This window comes from Coenobita brevimanus, chromosome 65 (assembly GCF_032717465.1).
Source record: "Coenobita brevimanus isolate Jiangsu-jjx chromosome 65, ASM3271746v2, whole genome shotgun sequence".
Taxonomy (NCBI): domain Eukaryota; kingdom Metazoa; phylum Arthropoda; class Malacostraca; order Decapoda; family Coenobitidae; genus Coenobita; species Coenobita brevimanus.
In genome coordinates, this window is record NC_137018.1 from 28,933,578 (window position 1) to 28,952,820 (window position 19,243).

General features: G+C 43.3%; 1 protein-coding gene across 1 annotated transcript in view; it reads left to right on the plus strand.

Annotated features, from left to right (window-relative positions):
- Window positions 1-1,663: 1,663 nt before the first annotated feature.
- LOC145404957 (filamin-A-like) overlaps window positions 1,664-19,243 on the plus strand; it is a 201,491-nt gene continuing 183,911 nt past the window's right edge. Inside the window, exon 1 of the mRNA XM_080276463.1 lies at window positions 1,664-2,009. Coding sequence (XP_080132589.1) covers window positions 1,664-2,009 — 346 coding nt within the window. The remainder of the gene's footprint in view (window positions 2,010-19,243) is intronic.

Genomic DNA, 19,243 nt, shown 5'->3' on the forward strand with positions numbered 1-19,243 from the left:
CCTCCCTTCATGCCAGTTAAATCTCCCCTCCCTTGCCCCTCCCCACAATTTGGCTCTATCAGACCCTCCCACTATTCATGACTCCCCTCCCTCCCCACTATTCCAACACCCCCCACCTCTCCCCTTCTCTTCCTCTGCTAGTAATCACTCCCCTCCCCTCCCATACATTCATGCCTCCCCTCCCCTCCACCTCATCCCCTCCTAATCATATGCTCTTCCCCTCATTTTCCCCTCATCACCATGACCTCATCACCCCTACTCAAGACATCCTTTCCCCCCCCTCACAGTATGGTCTTACATCCTCCTCCTCCCCCCCACTCATGACCCCCATCCCCTCCCCCCCTTTCCATTATGGCCTACTCTCACTTCTCTTAATTTAGCATCACACATCCCCCCTCTCTTCCTATCAACCCCCACACTCATGACCCCAATCCCCTCCCCTTTCCCTCTCCTCCCCTCACCCCTCTTAATTTGACATCATCACCCCCTCCCCCACTCATGACCCCCATCCCCTCACCCCCCTAGTCTGATCACACCCCCTTCCCTCTCACTCCTGACCCCCATCCCCTCACCTCCACACTCATGACCCCCTTCCCCTCATCCCCCTGGGCTCATCGCACCCCCTCCCCTCGCACTCCTGACCCTCTTCCCCTCACCCCCCACAGCCTCCTCACCCCCCTTCCATTATGGTGTGCACCCTCCCCCACCTCACGCGAGGCAGGGCAGGAGGGAGGTGACGCCGCCCGCCGCCCGTCAGTCGCGCACCAGCAGCGACCGCAGACACACGCCCCCGCCTTACCTCCCACGCCGCCCCTTGCATACACCCACCTCGGACACCCCATCCCGCACTACCCTTCTGCAGGAGCCTTCTGCACCCTCGCCCCTCGCAGGCTGTCGCAACCCGCCTCTTGTGTCACACCTTCATTTTTGCCGATTATAATAAGTTGTAAAAGTCTACGGGATCTGCACGCAACATTTCAAGTATACTGAAATAGAGACCAACTCAGACACAGTGAACTGTTGTGACGTGACTCTAGTGCTACGAGACTCTAGTGCTAGCGTGGAGAGTGGCTTAATACCGCGCCGCCGCCCGTGACCACGCCGTAGCGCAACGAGTGTGAGGGAGGGTCAGTGAGGGACAAGAGACACAAGGACCTATTCTTGCGGGGTGAGAGTCGCCAGCCTGGGCCGCCTCCCTGCCACCCTGCCCTGCCTCCCTGCACAACCCTGGGGCTATTTTGGTGATCTGGCCCTGGACCCCTGGCGCCGCGCCCGCACACCTCAGTTTAGTTGAGACCCGCTAGCGGCGTGGATACTGTGCCGCCACAGTGATATGGTCATAACACAAACTACAAAGCATCGTTAAGGGTGAAGAGCAACACAGGTGTGCAGGAAACAGATAGTGACATCCTCTACCAGGCCGGGATTACCCCGTGATAGTGCTGTGACACACCACAGCCCACATTCCACAACAACAATAACACCCAACCCGCTCCCCCTCTCACATACACACACTACATAACATTCGAATTTGGCGCGTGAGAGTGAGTGGCGTGTGTGTGTTTGTGCGGGTGTTGGTGATAGAGTGAAGCCCCGCCCCTGCGAGGCTCCACCCCCGGGTGACCGCAGCAGCAGCAGCAGCAGCAGGATCAGGTGGTCCAGGATGTACGGGCCAGGTGAGCCAGAGTACTGCCAGGCGGGCCAGGAGGAGGACGAGATGTCGGCCACGGAGCGAGAGCTGGCCGAGGACGCTCAGTGGAAGCGTATTCAGCAGAATACGTTCACCCGCTGGGCCAATGAGCACCTCAAGTCGGTGTCCAAGCACATCGGCAACCTGGAGACCGACCTCAGCGACGGATTAAGGCTCATCGCGCTGATCGAGGTGCTCTCCGGCAAGCAGCTCCCCAAGCACAACAAGCGACCCAACTTCAAGAGCCAGAAGCTAGAAAATGTGTCCGTGGCGCTCAAGTTCCTCGAGATCGACGAGAACATCAGAATCATCAATATAGGTAAGTGCAAGTGGAGTGGGAGGTTGAGGTTGGAGTAGTAACTTGAGCGTCAGGCCACGTGTCACGCCCTCCAACCTCCGCCATGACACCTCTCCATAGGGCATCAACAGACATTAGTCCACCTGCTCAAAATGACAAATACGACATTATGTGCGCTGTTACCGTCTGTTCAGACCTGACAAAGTTCCTAATCCCTTTCAGCTCAATTGAAAGCCAAGTGTAGTCAGCTGGAGGGTTGATATGACGTAGGAACCAAGGAGACACACTCCTACCTCAGAAATGAATTTCATGCAACCACGACCCAGTAGTCAAAGTTCTGGGAGTGACCTGTCAGGTGAAAACAAAACTACTATAATGGGGAACCAGATGCTGTATTCTAGGTGATCTGGGAGGCTTCATAGCGCCTTAGCTTTTTATTTCGCATAGCTGCTTACACCATAACATTCATTTGTATGGAATTTATGCTTATCATTTCAGTCTGGATGTAGCTTGCATCAGTGTGATAAAAAGTGAAGTGTTGTGGTGGTGGTGTGGCAGTGTGGTGTTTCGGGTGGAGGTACGTCTCGCCTAATGAGCGGTCGCCCGCATCCGAATCGCTGGCGGCGGTTGGACTGGTTTTTGGGACGCTGCCAGACTTTTGTTGTTTGTTGCTACAGAACGGATACACTCAGTTCTCGTGAAATGTGGAAATTCTGATGAAAAATGTTAACACTTTCACTACGTGAGATATCGTTCTTCCTACTGCTCGCGTTTATTTGTTCTGCCTTTGGCCAGACTCATTCTTGTCGCAAAACCATATTAAATTAGCTACCGTTACATTATGTCATTTAGATCAGAAGTATTTTGTAAGTGTTAATAAGTATTTTGGTACCACAAAATTTTAATCCGGTTACCTGACGTTAGAACTTTGTAAGCTGAATATCGTAATATCGCCGTGCATTATCGAAAATACAAACTTTTAAGTTCAATTGTTAACAATGAAAGTTGCAGAGGTAACTGTGAACTCTTTATCTGTGTTGGGATCTTCATCTAAGCAAAATCGCGTAGTGTAAACCGTGGCAGTGAAGCCTTCTTTAAAAGAAGAGAAAAATGCATCGTCACTGAAACGTTGCAGTGTTCTTGGTGACAGTATCAGGGGGTGTGGTGACGTTCAGGAGGTGTGGGTTTAGGGGGCTCTCAGTAGATCTTTGTGTCATCCTTTTTACACCTGCAGTATGGTGACGCCTTTTGTATTTTACCGCTGCCAGATAGTTACATCCATCTTATGGGTGACCTTTCGAGCTTAATAGGTAAAATGTAGCATTCATTAACCCCCTCACTGCTAGGCATCACCTCAAAGTTGAATAAAATTATCAGGTAGCGGCAAGAATAAACAATAAAAGGACGTAGTCGTGGTGAAGGGTTATGGTGCTCGGGAGCCTCCTTAGCCAACGAGGATACGGGTTATTTCTACAGTCGCCTTTTGCTTTTGCACGGCGGAGTATGGTCACTCCCACATCTTGAATACTAAATCTTGGCAGCATAAATTTCAGTGAGCATGAGATAGGAATGAGTCTCCTTGGTTACTAATCAGATCACCCTACCAGTCTGACGACACCTGACCATTCACTTGACCTCAACTAGGTTAGGGTACTTCGTCAGGCTAGAAAATAGTCAACCCGCTGTAGTGAGCAGTGGCCTTCGTGCAGTTGTTATGACATTCTGTCCTACCCTGTAATCTACCCTGCCAATTATATCCGGTGTTCTCATTTTTCTGTATAACTTTCACCCGGTGTGGAAGTCTGGTTTTTGGCACATACTTCAAGGGTGTCGTCTTGCGCGGCTCCTACATAAAAAAGGTGACTGTTTTAGAAGTATTTGTTTTCAACTGCTTCACTCCCATGTCTTCTTTATTTTATTCTAAGTACTGTACGTACAAACTATTTCATGTAGCATGGAATGAGACAACTGGTTGTGAACACTATTCTAACCCCTTTACAACAGCACTTCTGTAACAGTAAAATCGTCTTGAGATAGCAAGAACTAGATGAAAGGAATTAGTGGACAATTTATATAAGTTGTTGTGATAAGTACTTGATCTTTTAGCGATGTCATGTCATAAAATCATTAATTCATCCAGCCTCATTTCATTGTAATATACTTCTGCAGTTCCGTTATAGTAACCGTTTAATCGGCATGTTTTTTGTCACTTTCATTCTCTGTCGGTATCTTGTAACTTCACTACTTGAATCAGTATTATTGTGTTGTGGTTTGTGAGGGTGGGAAGTTGTTCATGAGGGCCATGTAAGGATCAATATACAGGTGTGGATATCAGTACTAACGCGAAACACCATAGGCATCACTATTCTTGTTATGCGAGTATACTGCATTACCTGTACGTTCACTAGAGACCAGAGCAATAAGAAACCTCTGAATAATTATTCTCCGGTATTTAATTTGTAGTTTTCATTACAAAGACCAGACCTTAATGGGGAATGTTGGTCTGTCTTCACGTAAGGTTCAAGACTAGTATCTCGTAGTCGGCTCGTGGTTTTCATTACTGACACCATAGCGTGTTAAGACGCCATATTTTGTCATCAGATAACTGTATAGTAGTTAAAAGAAGCCATTGTACCATTATTCTCCTGTATTTTGCCTCTAGTTTTCATTACATGGGTCCAGACAGCATTAGGGAGTGAGAGGGTGGTACGTGTGAGGGCAGCTACACAAGTGTTCAAACAGCTGGGCAAACCTACTGGTGGAAGTGCAAGTGCGAGGAGATTTGATTGGTTCGTCATTTTATAACCCATTCAAGCACTCTTCTAACGTTAGGTCGTTCGTGTTGCCTATAAGCCACATGGTTTCGTTGTGTGTGTGTGTGTGTGTAAGACAAGCTTAAATGGGAAGCGTGTGTGTGTGTGTGTGTGTGTGTGTGTGTGATAAGGTTAAATGAGAACCTTGAATAGGCCAATCTCTCTTGAATTTAATCCATATATATATATATATATATATATATATATATATATATATATATATATATATATATATATACTGCACGCTTTTAATACTAAGTTCGATACTTTTTTGTACTTGTCATGCACAGAAAAAGTGAAGCTAACTTTACTTTGTCCCATCACAGTGTTAAATAGGTCAACCGTAACGCAAGTCTGTTTGTAGTGCTTGGTGCGTGTTGGGGTGAACTGTCTGACACGTTTGGCTTCTGTCTGGTATGCATGTCTTCTTGTCAGCTTTCGGTGCTCGTTGTAATTAGACTTTCGCACTGTTAATGACACGGTTCTCTCTCCTGGTGCTGTGATGGCGGTGTGTGTTTATCCCTTTCACTGCTGTCCTCGTATCAAGGTAGTTTGTTAAGGCTGTTAGTTGTATTTTAAGTGGCATAAGAGACCGCAGCACCTGTTCTCCATTGATTTATTTGTGCATATTACAGCCTAATATTCCGATGTGTATTATATTTCATTGTAATATCGACATAGTTTGTACCAATAACAAATTAGAGACGAGGGATATTGAGCAGAACAAGTTAAGGAAAGGATGTTAGGAAATTCCAAATCCATGTAAAATACGGCCTAACGTCAGACGATTGTTCAGCTGAAGTAAGCAATCCTGACAGTCAGAGGATTAAGGTGTTTGCAAAAATTATCTTCAATTGTAATTGGCTACTTTGTGATTTACTTTTTAAAGAAAAACGTACCGTGATCTTGCAAAGGAATAAGCTGTTACAGAGGAAACCTGAGAAGTTAAATATATTAGGTTAGACATAACGAAATGTAGAGATGGAAGGGAAAATCAGCATGTACGGTATGATGAGTGTTGTGGATTGTAGGAAAAAATGTGCTCTCTGGTTTTGATTAGTTACCTTGTTTATGGTCCGGAGACAGTTGTCAAAAGGACTTGATTTTTACCTGATACTATTTGTTTAATCCCTTCACTATGAGCGGGCACCCATTAGCTAAAAATCGGTCGAAAGTAGCGAGAATAGAGATACTGACAGTATTAATTGTTAAAAGGGTCAGTTGATATTTTTTAACCCTTTCAGTACGCAAGGCTTTCCTGGGCTGAATTTAATTAGTCTGTTAGGTGAACGTTGGCATACGTTTCAAAAACCGGGAACAGAAAGTATATCTCTCTCGGTTTTGGGTAGCAGTGAATATCATGAAGTATAACTAAAGTAAAAAACCGACCCAAATAATCATCAGAAGGTGGTGGTGATGGGCATACTGGCTGCCTTGAATAGATCTGAGTCATAATTTTACTCGGTCAGATGTCTGGGTTTCTGCGCTCACCATCGTACTTAATTATTGACTACGCCCTTGCCCTCTCACCTTACACCATTTTTTATTTTTTTCTCCGATTCTGTGGTACGATAGAAACCTTCGGAACTGGGGAAGAGGGAGTAGGAGAGGGGGTGTGGCGAGGGTGGGAGCACAGGCGAGTGGAGCCGAGCCGGGAGATCCAACAAAGTGAGGACTCGTCTCATGGTTAGATTGATACCTACAATTTTCTAGTACATTCCCTCGCGTAGTTCCACCTTGTGAGGCACGCTAACTAACATCCACCTTTCCTGTTTTCCCTGGTAAAGGTAAATATTCGTTCTCAGGAGAGAAGGGATAGTATAACAACCGTAGATAAGCACCGAGTGGTTGATACGTGAGTTTGAAGTCAGCAGGCGGGGAATCGGAGGTGGGAAAGCTCGTCCGCCGCGGGGTAGTGTTGTCTCCGCCTAACACATGGACAAATGCAACCTCCTTTACCGCTAATGTTCCACCTCTTTCCCGCAGTTTCCAAGGTGCTGAGTCGAAAAACACCACGACCTTCGATACCGGTGACATATCCAGCCAAGTTGACAAGGCTTGAAGACGGGGATAATTGTTACAGTTTTACACGAACTTGTGAAAGGGGTTGGTAGGAAGGGGAGGGGGCCACCCGTTACCCGGCACCCCGTTATAGCGACCTGCAACATAAGTTTTCTTTTTATCACTTTTTAATCTTCGTTGCTTGAGAGCTTTTCCTTATCACGTATCAAGCAGCATGAAGATAACTTAAGAGAGTGGGTCTGATTAGAACTGAGGGCATGGGTCCTCTGTCGTAGGATGATATGTGGTAAGCCGGCGCAGTGAATGGAAGTCGAGAGTCTGAACCTTAATAAAACCAAACACCAAGTCATTGCCGATGCTTCTTCTTGAGAGGGGCTTCTCGTGGTGACTGAACTCGGAGAAAACGGTGAGGCGTCCCAGTGTGGTGAGGGGCGAAACCCACCGTGAGATTCCATTAACTACCTATTAAAAGAAAAAAAAAAAAAAAGTTTAGGCCGAGCGCTCAACGGTACAGTTCTATCAAGTCACTCCATCTCCCCCACCAGCCGACATACAGCATTCGAGCACCTTCACTGAGAGAGAGTCAAATGAAAAGGGGAAGGTATATAAGTGTATTGAGGAAAGGCGTCTGACCAAAGCAAGAACCAAATAACGTGTAGTCATCGTGCATAAGGGGTCAATGGAATTTGCATATCAACACGAGAGATCTGATATAGACTGGTCAGACGGTAGCTATAATGAAACAAATCGTCATTGTGCTGGAGACAGGTTACTTCTATCCCATAATTACGAGGGATGTTCAGAGCTTATTAAAATCGTCTGGTCGGAGGAAGAATATAATAATCCTCATCGTGTTTAAGGGCGTTGTAGAAATGCTATGCTTTACTTTGGTAGTAGATATTAAAAAAAATCGTCTGGCGGAAGCACATAAATCATGGTAAAGGTGTCAGTGGAGCTTTTTTTTTTTTTTTTTTTTTAACCATTTTGCTACGAGGGGTCTAAGCTGAATCGTGTGGCCGTAGCGAGAATAAAGTACACGTCACCACGCAGGAGGGGGTTATGTGACAGGTAGTGGTAGTAGACTCATTAAGACCTGGACCGCAGGGAGATGCCATTATGAGATTAAATGAGGTGTTAATGGACTGTGGTTAGAGTGGCAGTGTATGGCGGGCGACGAATTTACATATATCGTCCTCTCAGTTGACATGTTTGTGGTAGATGGGGGCGCTCACCATCCATTCACTCGATGTAGGGCAGCTTTCGGGTGTCTGCCCTTTCCTCTCTCCATCTTTCTTTCCTTCCATTCTCTTCTGTCTTTCCTTCTTTTCACGTCCTGCCTATGGGTAACTTTAGACTCCCTCTTCTGTCCTTCCTTCATTCTTTCCTATTCCTTCTGCCTTTGGGTGACTCTACATTGAGTGACAAGCCAAATAGTTTCCTGTACACCAGGAAACCATTTACTACGTTGGGTGGTAACCATATAACCAAATTTTGGCACCTGGTGGTTTAGTGGGTAATTATGGCGCTCCAATCGGATTGAGTCGGTGAAGATTTACATCCAAGGGGTGGTTGGGGTTTATTGCTCACATAATGCCACTTAGGGATGAGTGAGGCTGGTCACTCTCATCTTAAATATCAGGACCAACTTGCCTATCCCCGGGCTCCTACGCACCTCATGGGGCAAAGTAGGATTGGATGATGGATGGATGGATGTTATTGTGGTCACAGGCTTGGACGTGAACTCGGTGTACTGCAGGCTGAAGTTCCTCGTTAGCTGTTCACCATCCTCCTTTCGGGGGATAAAGAAGGAAGGAGATGAATGGTGTTTGCATAACCGGGCAGCCTCGCTTACTTATATCGGAGCTTCCGCTTGATTGCCTCGTGTCTAGCACCGTTGTATAAGCGGGATGCTTTTCTGCTGTTGGTGATTAACTTATTTTTACAGGTATGAATGAATGAATATAATTTGCCTGTTTTATATATATATATATATATCTGTCTGTCTATCTATCTATCTATCTATCTATCTATCTATAACTCTTGCTGGTGTGTATCCACGAGTATATTTTATTACACAGCGATAAAGTATAATGAATTTTGTTTTCATGAATCACGAATACTCTACTTTATATGTCTGAATCGTCGCAAAACTTCAGTATTCACTTGGCACCCTTCTGTTTCGTGCTTGGTTAGCATGAGGAAGGGTAATTTGAGGTTATCACACTTCCTTTTCGTGGAGGGTCCGGTCCTGCACTGGTGCCCATATAGACTGATGATACCAATGCATTATCCCATTTCCCTCTAATAATAGGGGTGTGTGGGATCCAGGGTCGTATAGTAGATGGCATGGGAGACTTCGTAGCACCTCATGCACAGTCATGTGGTTAGCATATTAACATTTTTGTGTATATAGATATGTATGTATGTACTGTATGCTCGTATACTGGATTATAAAAATATAACATTAGGCCTACTTGCATGAAGAGCTTACAGATATTGAGTTTTGCAGAATAACTTGCCAAAAAAAATCTCCATAGCCATAAAATACGACCCCCAACATAACCCATTTAAGCTGTGGATCTAATCTTTCATCAGCAAGGCACTGGTATAATCGGAAACACACGACCCGCAACAGAAAGGTCTCGAGTTTGATTCCTAGACCGAATACGAAGACTAGGTAAGTTAGCCAGAATAAATAAAATAAGGTTATCGAGCCATAGGTTTATTTATTTATTTATTTATTTATTATTATTTTCTTTGAGCCTCGCAATCCCCTGATTGAGTGACGGTTGCGGCGGCTGAAAATATGCATCCCGTAATGTGCCCTCAGGCAGTGTGACGTCATCTTTTGTAGGCGTTCGTGAGGGTGTGGAATGGTTGTGCGTTCGTGGATGGGGGATTACGGATGAGGGTGTAACGGCGGTGGTCGTGCAGAGCTAAGAAGGATGGCGGATTGGGGGGAAAGGAGGGTGATGATTTTAACACAAAACCGCCAGCACGATTGAGTTTTTTCTTATTCTTATTCTTATTATTATATTGCTTGGCGAAAAAAGTCAGGAAGATGTCTTTCTATTGTCATATTTTAAATCAGAAGACGTAAGTACCTGGTAGATGTCATAAACAGTAACCCCTACCCTCTTCTTTGCATCTTCCTTGCTTCACCCTTTCCCACTTCCTCTGTTCCTTCAGTCATTCTAATCTGCCATAAATCCTTCACCCCTCTCTGCATTCCCTCCCATGTGTGTTTTCCCCCTTTAACCCATTCCCACTGCCCCTCTTTCTGCCTTTGTTCCTTTTACATTTCTTTAATTCTTCTACACTCCATTCTTCACCTGTGCTTTGTTCTTTTCGTCACCTTTTTTTTTCCTACACATATTCTTAACTTGCATCGTTTCCATTCCTTCTTCATTATTTGTTCATCATGCCTTCATTCTTTCACACATTTTCTTTCGTATGCGTCGCTTCATCATTATTTGCTCTTCACTCCATTGTTTTAATTCTCTTACGTATTTCCTTTCATATACTCTTACCAGTCTTGCCTTCTCCCTCCCTCAAGAATTGTCCGACGTTTGGATGTAATGAAGTAAATGAGTGAAGTACTGAAGAGGTTATTTAATATTTTTACTACGAGGGTTCTCATTGTTTATCGTAATGGAGTGGATCAGAGTTTGTGTCTGCAGTTATACATAGTCGTTATGGAAAGTTAGTGAAAGTGAAATTTAGGTTAAGTTGCAATCCTTGAACTAGAATACTCCGGTATGAAGGTCGCTTGGTTTACGTAACAATAGTGTGTTTTCATTGGCTTTGTCCACCCCTTGCCTATTGTACTTCTTGTTGCAGTAGGTTTTATCCTGGATTGGTACCTCTCTCTCTCTCTCTCTCTCTCTCTCTCTCTCTCCATTCATCGTTTTATCGTATCCGTTTTATCTGTTTTATATGCCCTTTCAGTCTTATTTCTTATGTCCATCTCTTTTGAGTATTTCAAGTTTTTTCTACTCTAATATTCAGTCTTTTCTTCCAAGCTCTACTGTATTTCCCTCCCTTCACCCAGTTCTATCACCCCCTTCCCTTACCTTTCCTCCGTTTTCTCCTTGCTCCTCCCCTCCCAGCACACCTCTCCTTCCACATTCCATCATTGCTCTTTTTCCTACCTGTACGTCCCACTTTCTCACTTTTTTCTCCTGTTCACTGCATTCTCTCTCTCTCTCTCTCTCTCTCTCTCTCTCATTTCTTCCCACCACATCCCTCCCCTACATTTTGAAATATGGCACCAATCAAAGTGTCAGAAGGCAGTTGACGCGGGCGGAAATTCTGACCAATAGGATTGCAGAGCTGGAACGTCACAGGGATTATTTTAAAATTTATTGTCTTGTAAGTTATCTCCTCCGTGTAAGCCAGCGCGTACATTGTTATCTGTTAACCCTTATCTGATAATATTGTGGGAGTCTTGCTGGTTTATCTGAAGACTTTTAATGTGATAAGTTGCTGATAAGGATTTGGTGGTACCGGTAGTGCAAGTTGCTTATATGAAAGTATCCTTTACTGTATAGTTTTATCTGTCATCCATCAATATACTTTTTTCATTTATTCGTCCATCTGTCTGTATTCTCCCTCCATTTATCCATCCATTCCTCTGCTCTGTCCATCCTCCATTCATCCTCCTGCTCTACATTTCCATCCATCTGTCCCCGTCATCTGTGTAGGCTGTACAGCTTTTGCCTGAGACGGCATCCTGTAAGTGGTGGCTCTGCCTAAAGGACTGTTCTGTCCTACTCGGTAACGACCCATCTTCCCCCTTCACACCGCATTCCCTCATAATCAGTACTTCCTCACTTTGCGTCTTGGTCAAATTAGTGCCGCACCTCTTCCCACCACTCGCTCACAGACTCTCAGTTTACTCGATCCCCTCCATATGCTTGGACCACTTTTTAGGATGATTGGGAAAAAGTCCGTTTATCACTCTCTACATGCCCTAATCACCTCTCTAGAATGAGGATAAAATTTACATGTGTAATGAAGTATACGGTAGTTAGGTTTCTTCATATTTTTCATAAGATTTGAGTGTGTACAGAAATATACGGCATTTACATTCGTATTTCGTGTTGGAATAGGTCACTGCATAATCAGTATACAAATAATTGAATTAGAAAATCTGATTATATGATTGTATAACGTATTTATGCACGATAGCTATTTTCACTTAAGTTAGAAAACTAGAATAACGAAATAGATGACCTGCTTATTAGGACAGACTTAGGTTAAATGTACATGTGTAAATACCGGTATATATAAGATATATTTATTTGGATACCGAGTTAGATTATTTTAACATGAATCGAATATGTAGTTTGTTTACCAGGATGAGTTAGAGAATTAAATGTTTAGCAAATTATAGTATGTTTATTCGGGTATTGAGTCGTTCGTTAGGGCAGTATAGTTGCCAGATACACTCATGCATATCCCACCAATTGTGCACACTTGATTACACATCCATATTTTGGCTTACACACACACACACACACACACACACACACACACACACACACACACACACACACACACACACACACACACACGGGCTTACGATCCGCTCACATACACGCTCTTTACACACACACACACACACACACACACACACACACACACACACACACACACACACAGGCTTACGATCCGCTCACATACACGCTCTTTACACACACACACACACACACACACACACACACACACACACACACACACACACATACACATGCTTACGATCCGCTCACATACACGCTAATAGCGGTCACACACCCACATACTCGTACGGTTACACGAAGACATTTATGGTCCACACACGCAGACGGTCATGCAGACACATACCAGACGTTCACATAAGCCCACACTACTTCATGCTCACTGTGTGTGTGTGTGTGTGTGTGTGTGTGTGTGTGTGTGTATTCTCTTTATCCGGATGTTTGACTGATAAGCAGTATATGAGGTTATGCATGTGTGAGAGAGAGAGAGAGAGAGAGAGAGAGAGAGAGAGAGAGAGAGAGAGCGTTTCTACCTGGTGAACTCGTCCGTGCGTGGAATGTGAGCGAGGTTAACTGGAGTATTGGAACGTGGCTGGAGTTTATACAATAAGCTACAGTATCTTCACCAGTGACATCTTCTGCATGAGTTACCAGGAAAACTGTTGTTATTATCATTATTACTACGGTACTACCACCATCATCCAGATGTCATCGGTGGTCTCTATTATTATCACTGTCATTATCGCTATCATTCATTTTTCATTTGTATCGGTATTGTATTTCCTCGTTGCTACTATAACCATAATCATGTACCATCAGTATTATTTTTACTGTAGTTTTTCCTGTCACCGTCCCCCATGAACCAACGGTATTGTCTTTGCTATAATTTTCACTATGACCATCATATAGTTAGTGTTACCTTTCCTATCAACTATACTATCACAGTTATGCATGAATCATCAGTATTGTCTTTATTGTTAGTTTTGCTATCACCTTCATCCGTTTCGTAACCTTTTTCCCTGACCTCCAAAGAACAGGAATTCCCTTAACTGAATGCAATTATCTGGCCAGAGCGAGAATACAGTGCTAGACCCTTCACCCCAAGCAAGTCGTTTATATTTCTTACTACAAGATTTTTTTTTACTGACATTGAACAGAGAAAGGAAAAACAAATTCATTAAAAAAAAAAACATGCACTAGATTACAGGTGTCCTCGGTTCATAATTGTGTTCAGGTTAAGGTAGACTGGTAGAACTTAGGGGCTAGATACGAGCTAGCCTTCACTAACATCCTTCACAACCATGAGCCTCTCCTAAGCCGAATAAAATCGTTTGGATGTAGAAAAAATACAATAAGATGGACGTCATCAGAGTGAAGGGTTAGACTAACTGATGATAGCCTTAGAAGCACACATTCCTTTCCTCCAGTCAAACCAGGCTATATACTTTGTCATTCCTTCACCCCACTGTCTTTAACGTTGTCCACTCCGACCTGTTAGCTTTTGTCTTCATCCCACCTAAACACCACATCCACACCACGATCCATTACCTTCTCCACTCATACCTGTTATCTTTTATCTTGCATTCTCCCACCTACAGTAATAACCACACCAGCTGTTTTTTCCACTCCGACCTATCAGCTTTTTATCTCATTTCAGCATCCACCCGATACCACCTCCTTCCCATTTCCCTGTTGCCACACTCATCCCCCCCCCTTCTCTCTCTCTCTCTCTCTCTCTAATTTATCGGCTTAATAGCTTAGCCTGACCGTCTTTACTAGGGCCTGTTAGCTTTTAATAGGTTTCTGTCTACTTAGCTGTTAGAGCCACATGTTCTTCATTCCCACCAGTTAGCATTTATTAGCCAGTAGGTGACTCGAACACTTTCCATAACTTTCTCCACTCAGACCAATTAGCATTTACCCAGTTCCCTCTCCACTTAATGAGATGAAGAAGCCCTAAAATTCACCACTCACACCTATAAGTTTTTACTCTATACTACGGTATTTCTTCCACATTTGGTCTTGTCATTTGAATCACAATTAATTGAACTGTGACCTATTGCCCTTTAACAATTTCCATAACATTCTCCACTCTGACCTTTTAGCCATTATCCCAATCCTTTATTCCAGTTAATCACAAGAGCACCTTAGCATTCCTCCCTCTGACCGTATTAGCTTTACCCCATGTCTTCCACGTAGCCATTAGATTCACACATTGTATTATTTTCGTACTCAGAGGTAGATAGTTACGTAGATAAACAGACCTTGCGATCATCCATTCCTTTTTCACTGCTACCTCATCCTGGCATTTATCCGGGTTACGTAATGTAGGGGTATCGGCTTATTGGTGTGTGTGTGTGTGTGTGTGTGTGTGTGTGTGTGTGTGTGTGGTTGCCATGTTGGGTACTTATGCCCTCTCGGTGATTCTGGCGGAGAGAGAGAGAGAGAGAGAGAGAGAGAGAGAGAGAGAGAGCCAATTAACGATTACATACGGGTACACAGACATTACGATCCCTACAAGGTGGCCCGACCTGAATTTTTAAATGTCTTCCTCGGATTACAGGCGTTAGGATAGCCATGAGAGAGAGAGAGAGAGAGAGAGAGAGAGAGAGAGAGAGACTAAAAATGGATGACTTACGTCGAAGTAGAGCCTAATTAGTGAAGTATTTTTTTTTGGGGGGGGGAGGGGGAGGATTGATGGAAGGAGGGAAAGAGGAAAGTGAAGGAAGAACGTGAAGGAAATATATAAAATGGATTGAACGAAGGACAGGAGAGAAAGATGTTTTTAATGCAGTGAAGGAAGAAAGAAACGAATGAAGGAAGGAATGGTGTAAAATAATAAAAAAAGGAAGCGAGGAGGAAAAGAAAAAACCCGAGAAACAAAATCAAGGAAGAGGGGAAAGGCATGAAAGGGGTGAGGGAAGGATGGGCGTGATTAAAGAGGAAAATGAAGGAATGAAAAACAGGAACGAAGTGAAGGACGGAAAGTGAAGGAATGAAAGAAGGGAGGTGTGAGTAAAAATGAAGGCTGGAAAGAAAGAGAAGGAAGGACATAAGTGAGGAGTAAAGAAAGGAGCAAGGGAATGAAGAAAGGTTATAGAAGTAGGAGAAGTAAGGAGCAAAGGAAGAAGCTAAGTAATAATGAAAGGAATGAACGGTTAGTAGAAGGAAATATGGACCGAAGGCATAGTGAACAAAAGAAAACAGTTGAAGGAATGAAGAAAGAATGAGTAAACAGAAGAAAAGATAGAAGAGTACATGAGGAAATAAGTAGAATGGGCATAGAAAGGAGTGAAGGAGTAGAAGGAAGGGAGGATAGAAGGAGGGCATGCGGCAGTAGGGCACGTCCAAATAAGGGAGAGAGGAGGGCAGGGCTCGCGACGACACCCTTGAGAGAGAGAGAGAGAGAGAGAGGAGTTAGATAAGGTTAGGCTTGTTGTTACACAAATTATTTTAGGGAAAGGACAATATCTTAAGATGGCAGAGTATGATAATCATCAAGGTCATCAAATAACCGAGTAGGCCTAAGAGTCATAACACTAAAATTTAATATGCCATTTCCCCAGTTATTCAATTTAAATATGTTCAGCTTTAAGAGTTCGCAGAGTCTGGGATGCTCTACTTACTGTCCAGCAAGGACAGTCTACATACAAACGAAAGAATGGAAAACAGTATATTTAGAAGTTTGTCTTCTGTCAAAGCGAAGCATCTGCTGACCAGAATGATCATCTGGATGGTGCTTGAAGAAGCAGTTAAGAGGTTATTAGTGGACAGTTAGGGAGAGGTAATGAATTAACTTGTTAATAAGTAATACAAGATATTACACAAATGGGCCCATGGGCTGGTGTAGGCCTTCCAGGTAGACGTCATGTATCAGCTATAAATAATAATAATAAAAATAATAATAATAATAATAATAATAATAATAGTGAATGATGATCATCCACTATCAAGAGGGAAATGTCAATGACGATTGAATATGAAATGAATAAACCACATTGATCCCATTCCGCCATGTAATCACTCGTCCACAAATTCTCTCTCTCTCTCTCTCTCTCTCTCTCTCTCTCTCTCTCTCTCTCTCATTTCAAAGACATGTTTTCCACGTCTTAATAATAGCTACTGATCATTCTAGATGTAGCACCAAAGAACGAGCATAGTGTATTGCTATATATGGTCTGCTAAAGTTCTCGTATATTATTTTTGGAATCTATGTCGACACTGAAAAAAAACTTAAATAAAAGAAATTAGTAAGGTCTAGTATGTAAACTAAATCACTAAGAACGAGGTGCTAGAAAATCTAAGTCCAAAGTTGACGAAAATAAGCTTTTGAAAAATATCGCCTGTCTATTTCAAAGCATACAAGAGACTAGTAGCACCTATCAAGCAAAATATGTCGCATTTAGAGGTGCTAGAAAGCCTCATAAACAGACAGAAGAGTAGGGCTTTCAAATTATTACTTATCAACATTACTAGCAAATCAAAACTGCACGTCTGCCAATCACAGCCCTTCCCTGCATCATCTGGGCTGTGATTGGTCGCCTCTCAAATGTTGCCCTTCAGTGCTCATTTATTTTGACCCCCAGCTTGCCGGAGTTAACGAGCTTTATGTTGCTTTAATTATCATGGCATTAGTGGTGCGGAGAGAGAGAGAGAGAGAGAGAGAGAGAGGAAATGACATGGAGGGAAGGATGATAGGTGTGCGATAGGGGAACGGCAGGGAAAATTGATGATAATGGAAGAGAGAGAGATGAGGGAGGGGAAATGAAAGGAAGAGAAAGACGATAGGCTTGCTGTAGGGAAACAGCAGGGAAAATTGATGATAATGAAAGAGAGAGAGGAATGACATGAAGGGAAAGATTACCAGCGTGCGATAGGGAAACGGCAGAGAAAACTGATGATAATAGGAGAGATTACAGGCCAGGTACGAAGGGAAGCACTCAAATTGATATCAGATAAGAAGGTGAGTGGGAGGGGATAAGAGCAGGAAAAGTGAAGCGTGAAAAATAAAGGCGATAACGTGGATAATAATGTGGGCGAGAGAAATTTAAATCTTCACCAAGAGAGAAAAAAATCATCAGTTAAAAATGAAAATTGTATTTAAGTAAATAAGCGTATTCTGGTTTTTAGTTTTATCTTCAGCTCGATGGCCATTTTTTTTTTTTTTTCACTGCCGGACAGTTTTATTCAGGCCATAAGGTGCTGCCATAGTGATGTGGTATATGGAGCGTGTTTCTGACTACCAGATATCAACCCCTTCAGCCCGAGGACTTATTTTTATTTTTGTGTGAGCTGGAAGGGATGAAAGGATTAAACTCAGGAAGGAACTCGTGTTGAAGAAGTTAAAGGAGGCTAGAACACCGAAAAGGATTAAATAATGTATACCCTGTTCACATTAACTTGGCGAAAAATGCCATCTCTTCCTACTGAACACTGAGATAAAGCAGGAAATTAACGTAAGAATAGGGTGGCAGTCATGAAAAGTGCTATGGATTGAATATAGAGCCGTAATTTTGCCTTAGTCTGCCTTTGATTTACGGGAAATAACCTTCAGAAGGACGAAAATAAAAAGTAAATGTGAATGAACCATAGCAAGAGGCAAAATATTAGGTGACATTGATACGGTAAGTGGTGGTTGAGTTAGGTTGGGTCAGGGTGGTAGGTTAGTTTAGTGAGAGTTAGGTTTGAGTGACCTCATCATTCTGGAGGAGTAAAGAAGGCATCGTCGAACTGACCGGGTTAAAAGGCCTCATTTGTAACATTGGAATAAAATATTAATGGCTGATAATAATGTTGGTGCGGGGTAAGGTTGGCAGACGTGGAGTAAAGTAGTAAACGGGTTGGCAGGTCTGGTGTGTGTGTGTGTGTGTGTGTGTGTGGCGGGAACTGCTGGGTGTTTGATGCAGAGGTGGGGTTAGAGGGTTAGTTTTGGAAGCTGTAGTAGTGTTGGCTTAGGACAGGTTAGGGGTCTTGGGTTTGATGTAGAGAACTGGGGTTTACAGGGGTTAGACCAGGGAGTTACAGTAGAGTAAGGTTATGTTAGGAATCTGTTAGTGCTAGGTGGTTATGCTGAGCTGTGTGAAAGTTAGTTGTTATGTTTAGGGGAGCATAGAGAAGTAAAGTTTAGGTAGTTGGCATGATTTAAACATAGGTTAGGAGACTAGTAGCACCAGGTTAGAGTATTTGTAGTGTTAGATGGTTAAGTGATGGATCTGAAACTAGCACCAGCAGTTACAGTGTTAGGAAGGTAGGCAAGGGATCTATGTCGGTGTTAAGTTAGGGAGCTGTGGTAGAGTTAGGTTTTCCAGGAGTGAGATGTGGGGTCGGGATAGCCATAGGTTAGGTTGAGTTACGTAGGGTAGTAATGTTAGATTATGGAGAATTACATTTGGAGGCTAGAGTAGGGAGTTGTGTTAGGAGGTAGTTAGTATAGGTTGTGGAATAATAGTGTCTGCAGGTTAGGTTAGTAGGGTTAGGGGTGCCAAAACCTTGCGATACGCTTCTCCATACTCATCCACCCATCTTGATCTCTTGTCAGTTCTCGCGTATTGCCCTAGTTAAAGCCTTCCCAGTAGTGTCATTCTGGCTAAGTACTTGGAAACGCTGACATCACCTGCCATAACCTGTGCTTCATGTGTGGCCACTTAGAACCTTATATGTAATTGCCTTCGGAGAACTCGTAACACGTCTTCGGAAGCTGTTTATTCTGCACATTACACATCAGTCTCCTATATTTTATTGATAGTGTTAAAACGATATAGGCAAAATAACATGCAGGAGAATATTAACGCGTAATATGAAAAATAAAACTTTAATAACTGAGTAGGTGTTCCTTGTATTACCTTCAGTCCGACGACGTATTTGTGCGTTTCATTTTTACCAGCAGACGATTTTATTCAGT